We start from the raw sequence: 7,206 nt of genomic DNA on the forward strand, positions 1-7,206 counted from the left end.
TTAAAGTTAAGATTCACCAAAGAGAGTATGTTAACTTTACTCTCTTTGGTGAATCTTAACTTTAAATCCTCTTTAAATCCTCCCAATAATGTTGCTCTAACATAGTTCTTTTGGGTTTAGTTAAAAGAAGGTGAAATAATTCTAACTCTAAAAAATCTTTCTTTTTGAAAACGAGCTATTTTTTATTTTATTTTTTACATTTTGAGATGATTAGTTTGGATTTATCTCAGGATATTCAACTTTTATAAAAGAATTGTAAAATCTCTTTTCACACACACAAAAAGGAAAACAAAGAATCTTTCCACGTGAGAGTGCAGCTTTTTCGTATTTTGAGTTTGTTTCATCTCTTCTTGCCTAAAGTAATCTTGTGAAAATTTATATTATGTACAATAATTTTTCTTCTGCAAATACAAAATAGCAACTGCACAATTCAGATAATTGATTAGTTGTTTACAATTATACAATGGTGACTTGGTGAGACATTTTATTTACATTTGATATTCATATTATTTCTCAAACAAATGTGGAAACTCGTGAAATAAAAATATCTTACCGACAAATACAAAAAAATAAAAAGGTGAAAAGAACAACAAGACACTGTGTTTTAGCCTGCATGCCTCGAATAAAACAATGTACTCTTTCTCTAATATCGAGTAACAAACGTGACAATCGATTCAACAAAAATAAAAATAAAAATGGTTAATTCTTGAACCAAACTTTTTAACTATTACCATTTCTATTCATGTCAAAGTTTAACCCGTGAACCGAAAGAAACAGAAAGCAACAATTTCAAGATAATACATAATTTCATAGTTGGACTTGGAACTACAAATCTGAACCGAGAAATCGCAAACTAAACCAATCAAAACCAAACTAAACCAAACAAAAGATAGATCGGTACAATATCATCAAGTAGAGAGAGGACAGGACACACACACATTTAGTGGCAGAAGATGACTTTGAGCTCTCTCGGAGAAGAACAGTCATGCATAAGCGAAGGACTATCATGAGCAAACGTGAAAGTCGAAGGACAAGCATGTTTAAAGAACAACGAATGGCTCGAAGCTTTACAAGTGTTAGGACTATTGTAATGACCTCGACAACACAGCTCGTCTGAACGGAAAGCTTCACACCCACTCTTACAAGCCACCACGTGTCCGCTGTGTGACCTGACTTGAAGATGAGCTGGACACGATTTCAAAAGATCTTCACGACAGCCAACGACGGGACAGACTCCATGGCCTTCGTGAGGAGTCACAGTCATCGGAACGTTGTAACCGTCGACGAGAGATACGCCGTACGAGGAGAAGTCTTTGTGTCCACCATGGTGTAGGTCGAACTGAGCTAGAGAAGCTGGTGTTGCACCGCCGAGACCGTTGCATTCGAGGCGGTTCCCGCAGTCTCCGGTGATGCATGAGAATTTGCCGTTGTAGTGAGCGCAGCCGGTTCTGGCCCAGATGCGACCGGACCAGTGTGTGGTTGGAGCGGAGAAGGAACGGTGAGTGAAGGTTGGGAGAGCGAAGCCACCTTTCTCCAGGACAGGGTGGCCGGCGTTAGGTTGAATGGCTGGCCAGACGGTGAAGGGACAGTTGTTGACGACGGTGAGGAAAAGACGGCCGGTGTCTGCGGCGGAGGAAAAGGAGATGAGGAGGAGGAAAGAGGCGGCGAGAGGAAGAGAGGTTTGAGCCATTGTGTGTTTTTTTTTTGCTTTTGTTACTCTTTTTGTGTGAAAGATGTGACAATGCGACGTGTGTGTATATATAAGCTTTAAGAAATTTGATATGTATAAAATATGTGATGTGTAGAGTGACGAAAATACCCTTTGGGTGTTTGGGGTGGTTAGGCAATGATTTTAGCATGTGGGTTTAAGGAGATGAAGGGCTTTAATGTCAGTTTAAAAGATTATGAATATTGGATTCTATGAGAGTCAAAAAGTTTTCAAAGCTCTTTAAAGAATCAAATGATGCTTTTGTTTCCTTCATTGGATGATTAATCCTAAGGTTTGTCTTTTGGTAAATAGCATTATTTTAGATGGTTGGAAAGTGACATTTTTAAAAAATATGTCATAAGTCATCTACAAAATGTGTTTTATCTTTAAAAAAAAGAACTTGTTCTACTAAGTTCTATCAAGTTCTCTAAACTTGTAAAGATATGTAATAAAAAAAAAGTATACTATTTTGACGCTTTATGACTCATGACCGTAACAACATGACAAGTTTCAGTGGATATTAGTGTAATAAGGCTTAGACTGACATGTTATATTCGTTCAGATTAGTATAAGGGTTCTTTGACAACCACATGAACACGACAAAGGACAAACAACAGCAACAAAATAAGTGTGTTTTGTGTCTGCTTGAGCAACTTCGAGAATTTGGTAATCGTGCAACCCTTTCTTGGGCCTCACTATAGCCCAATCCTAAACCTACTTCTCCCTATTTTATCTTATCCATCCCCCCCCCCCCCCCCCAATCGAAAGAGGCAAATGTATCTTTGTCAGCAACGTAATTGTTTGTTTATTCATTGGGAATTGTACTAACTACAACTTGGTAAGTAATTACGCACCTTCATAGTTCATACCATGTTTTGTCCATGATTAAGGGTAAACTGTACATCTTTAGAGTTGTTCTATTTTCAGATTGTATAAACTGTAACATCTATAAAAATTCGCAAACAATATGTTGCTAACAAAATTTGAAGTGGACATGTTGAAATGTCATAATAGTACACACATTTACGTTAATACATTTGGTAAACAAGAGAATCACAGAAATACAAATCAATTTACTTTGATCATCAACTACTGCATATGCAACTTTGAATGACCTTTTTTTGTGCCCTAATTTTACATACTGCCGGACTTTTGTGTGTGCAAAAGATCAGACTAAATGACAAGATTCAAATCTCTCTCTCTCTCTCTCTTTCGTCTTCCTTTACTTGCAATTTTGTTTGTTTTTGGTTCTATACAGTGCGTTTTCTTTTCGATCTTTTGCTTCTTCGTTGGCCAACGTCAGGAAGCGGCTTGCCTGTTGTGCTTGAAGCTAATGCTCCTTCACGAGCCTCTTCTTCCTCATCATCTGATCCTTCTTCTGATTCAGATTGAGATTCTACCAATACAACTGTATCTTTCGCGAGTGCCTTGTTCTTCTTGCTGCGCTTCTCTTGCTCTTTTAGTTGTCTAAATCTGTTGTCATCCAAAATTACATTTATCAGAAAGTTGACAAACTTGTAAGCAAAACGACTGATATGGAGAGATAAAAATCTCCACGTACCTTTCACCAGCATCGTCAGGCTGAGCAATAGATCTCTTTGCTCGTCCGGCACTTATTATTTTGCTTGCGTTTTCATCCATATTGGCTTTTGCACCACCTAGTTTACGCAGATATACTTGTTGGGCGGTGCTAAGTACATTATTTGTGAACCTAAAACCATAGGATGGTTTAACATAAGCAGCAGCGTAATAACAAGTATTAAAAAGAACTTGATCCTACCACTATACAAATATAATCATATTTTTGTCGCATAATACAGTCACACTAGACAGTTCCTTAATCCAACAACAAGCTTCGTATTCATGGAAATTTTAACCTATCTTATATACTTTTTGAGAATGATCAATCTAGATAAAACATTCTGAGGTAAATCAAGGAGATGAATATAATAGGTAGATGAGATTTTCTAGGTGAAAGAAACCAACCAGTAGATAGATAATCCTGATGGGACAGACAATGCAAAGTATCCGATCATGAGTGGAAGAAACTTGAAAACAAGAAGGGTGTTCTTCTGGGCAGGATCATCTGTCTGTCAGAACTCAGAAGAAATGAGATTCGGCTTCAGAACAATCATATCAAAGTGTTAAGAGTTATATGAAAAACAAAGAAGTTCGTGTTATTTCTCACTTGAGGAGGCTTCATAATCTCCATTGATACATACTGGGAAGCAATAAGGAGAACAGGAAGAACAAGATAAGCTGCAGTGTCGTACCATCCCAATGGCGGATGCCCGTCCTACACCACCGAACGATATTAGACACCAAATGTTCATGACACAATGATAAATAGAGTTTAGTAATAAGATATAACACATGAGAGAATATAGTCACGTAAGTTAACAGTTTTTTTCTTCCATTACCACAAACGGGAAAAGCCATGATATGCCGGATCCACTTTGCCTAGCAGCTATACTTGTTGGTCCACCCAGAGAGGGAATCCAAAAGAAACCTTCTGTAAAAAGCCCCTGCAATAAAAAAAAATTCAAGCACAAATAATTTTTTTTTTAAAGTCTAATATGCTTACCAACTTACTTATCTGGTCTTTAGTTGTTTAAAAAGAGACACAAGGTATATCATGTACCTCGTTAGCCACGTTGGAGAGAGCTTGGTATAAACCAATCCAAACTGGTATGGTGGCTAAAGTTGGTAAGCAACCTTAACATCAAAACAACAAGAATGTGCACAATATCAGCAAAATTGAGTAAGCAAAAACTAGGATACAAAAACTCATAACTTCTAGAGAAGTACCTGCCAATGGATTAACACCAGCTTGTTTATACAAGCGTGATGTCTCTAGTTGTATTCTCTCCTGCATATCCAAAAAAAAAACAGAACAAAAAGTCAGACTCAATCATCAACAAGTAACTCAGATTCTAGACAACAAAAAACTTCACCTGATTGCCTGCGTAACGTTGTTGAATCGCTTTAATCTTAGGTTGAAGATTTTGCATCGCTAGTGTTGATTCAACCTAAGCCAAAGATTCCAACACAAGACATGATCCATCAAACAATGCTCTCAATATGCCAAAATTGAATCAAAAGTGACAAGAATAGCTGCAAAATTCTTATTCCCTCCCTCACTCACTCACCTGTTGCTTAGTCAATGGATACGTTGCTGCTTTGACGATAAGCGTAAGCAAGATAATCGCAAATCCATAAGCGTAAGGAACATGAACTGCAGAGAGTCCATCCTTCAAAATCTAAAATATCCAAACACAAAAAAACTTAAGACAATTCCAGAAACATTTGCTTAATTCTAAACACACAGAGATCGGAATTGAGCTTCTTAAAAACTTACCTTAAGCACCAACTCCATACCATCGGAGATAAAACCAAACCAACCACCACTCTTCTGCACGGCGGGGGAATCAGTAGATACGACGGAATCAGCACCAACAACGGCGGCGTCGGCAATTGTGTAGAGAAGAGACTCAGCTCTGGTTAACATCGCTCCGATGTCAATCGAAGAATCCAATCCATGGAAAGGAGGAATCTCGTTTAAGCTGAACCGTACGGTGGTAGAAGTACTGAAAAGCTTATTACTCCGGTATGGTAGGAATTGAACGCTTCCTCCTCCGGCGTTGCTTCCACCGTAACGAAAGGACGATGAAGGCTTAATCAACGGCGAACCGAAGAACGAAGACGGAGACGAGACTAGAACTCTCGCCATTGGAGGAGGTGCTTGAGAGAGGAGGATGAGAGGAGAAGAAGATAGAGAGATTTTTTTTATTTTATTTTATTTTAGTTTTATTTTAATTTTATGAATTATCTTTTTAAAAATAAAATTGGAACGACGAAGAAGCTGGTGATCCGCGCGTGAGCGTATTTTCATATGGTGGAGATTACATCCAATAATGAGAAAACACGTGGCCATGTATACAACGTGGAATATATCGGTGCTTTCTGTAGTTTGGGCTTGTTAAGGCCCATTTTATAAACCGGCCTAGTCAATTTAACAGGCTCATTACTGTCTTTTTTTTTTTATGGATCGAATAAACAAGAGGATTGGGTAATACAGAAACATTCATATTTTGTGTTTTGAAAATTTGAGTGTGAAGATACCTCTCTCGACGAAGCAGAGGTTTATTTCATGAATGCTCAAGAAAATGAAAATGAGGATGATGGTCTTAATCTTTAATGAATCATTAGTATTTTTATTTTGATGTTTTTGCATGTGATTATTTGTTTTGATGTTTGATGTTCCATAATATATATATACGAATTTTGCTACAAGTCTACAACATTGTCTAGGATCTTGTGGTTGAGTGGTTATGGAAACAGGCTTGAAGCACCAACACGACTCTAGTTCGATCTAGATGCTACGCAAAACTCCAACACATTCCTCTTAACTAAACGGATAACTCATTATAAATTTAGGGTGCAAATGATTGCACAATTTAAGAGGTTGAAGAGGTTAAAAAAATTATAGCTCGTTCAACTTAACAAACTAAAAAAATGAACTAATTATACATAAAATTTGTTCAACTCATTCATTTTCTATTTTAAAGATAAATGAATTAAACCCTATTCAACTTTTTTTATTCAATTTATTTTTTTCCTAACTCTTTCATCATCTTTGTGCAACCATTTCTATTATTTATTTTGTTTACGATTCATAGTTAATGGCGATTTTAAAATAATCATAAAAGATTGTGAAAACCCAAACCCGAATGCTTTGTGAATGTATGGCAAATGGGTGAAAAAGCTTTACCACAAAAATTATAAATAAAAATTGTGAAGAAAAAGCTGCGTACTACTCTCTTCCAATTAGTTGATATCGAATCTGATTCCCACACCACCACCTTTTCTTACTTTTATTTTCTTGTCATTATCAAATTTCTTGCCACGTGTGTTATTTTATTCAGTTTTTTTTATAAACAATTAATAAGCAATATAAACTAAATCTGAAACATTTCTCGATAAAGAGGTTAGCTTTGAGATAAAGAGTTGATGTGCTTAGACTTTTATACCTTCCTATAATGAGAGAAGCAAGGCTCTCAAATCTCTATAACTTGTAAAATATAAACAGGTTGTTATTAATCTCTATATTAGTAAAAGAGAAGTATAAAATAGAATTTGGGTCGGGTCAAAATTTAAAAATTAACCCGATTTTAACAATTGGATACTTCAAAATTGGATATTAAAATGGATTCGGATACATACATCGGATACTTTCCATATCTCATTTTAGGATTATATTATTTACATAACTAATTTTAGGATTTCCTAATATTTCTCTAACTAATTTAATAGAATATATTATAAACAATTATCATTCTTCTTTCACTTTTATTTGATCTTATTTTCAATTTATAATATTATACTAAATATGAAAAATGTTTTAATTTTTTTTTAACTTTTTTCGCATATGTTGCAATTTGAATTTTTCAAAACGGACATATAATACTCAATTACACTCGGTTAAATATTTTGGACAA

General features: G+C 35.8%; 2 protein-coding genes across 2 annotated transcripts; both read right to left on the minus strand.

The window, feature by feature from the left end:
- Positions 1-703: 703 nt before the first annotated feature.
- Positions 704-1,793, minus strand: LOC17888665 (osmotin-like protein). Its single transcript, XM_006294803.2, has one exon. The coding sequence runs from the start codon at positions 1,688-1,690 to the stop codon at positions 941-943; it is 750 nt and encodes a 249-aa protein (XP_006294865.1). The 5' UTR covers positions 1,691-1,793; the 3' UTR covers positions 704-940.
- Positions 1,794-2,678: 885 nt separating this feature from the next.
- LOC17887596 (inner membrane protein ALBINO3, chloroplastic) lies at positions 2,679-5,511 on the minus strand. Its single transcript, XM_006294115.2, has 10 exons — positions 5,067-5,511; positions 4,858-4,968; positions 4,663-4,737; positions 4,517-4,577; positions 4,350-4,423; positions 4,129-4,233; positions 3,897-4,004; positions 3,695-3,798; positions 3,270-3,419; positions 2,679-3,181 (listed from the first exon to the last, which is right to left on the minus strand). The coding sequence occupies exons 1-10, from the start codon at positions 5,436-5,438 to the stop codon at positions 2,959-2,961; spliced, it is 1,383 nt and encodes a 460-aa protein (XP_006294177.1). The 5' UTR covers positions 5,439-5,511; the 3' UTR covers positions 2,679-2,958.
- Between the last annotated feature and the right edge of the window lie 1,695 nt (positions 5,512-7,206).

This window comes from Capsella rubella, unplaced genomic scaffold (assembly GCF_000375325.1).
Source record: "Capsella rubella cultivar Monte Gargano unplaced genomic scaffold, Caprub1_0 scaffold_4, whole genome shotgun sequence".
In the NCBI taxonomy this organism is placed as follows: Eukaryota; Viridiplantae; Streptophyta; class Magnoliopsida; order Brassicales; family Brassicaceae; genus Capsella; species Capsella rubella.

Bases quoted from the DNA above. Each gene is read 5' to 3' on its own strand.
- LOC17888665 (XM_006294803.2), bottom strand. From the start codon at position 1,690: ATGGCTCAAACCTCTCTTCCTCTCGCCGCCTCTTTCCTCCTCCTCATC.
- LOC17887596 (XM_006294115.2), bottom strand. From the start codon at position 5,438: ATGGCGAGAGTTCTAGTCTCGTCTCCGTCTTCGTTCTTCGGTTCGCCG. The intron at 3,799-3,896 runs GTGAGAAATAAC...GAGTTCTGACAG, and splicing joins AGATTATGAAGCCTCCTCAA to ACAGATGATCCTGCCCAGAA. The intron at 3,420-3,694 runs GTTGGTTTCTTT...CTATGGTTTTAG, and splicing joins TCAGGATTATCTATCTACTG to GTTCACAAATAATGTACTTA.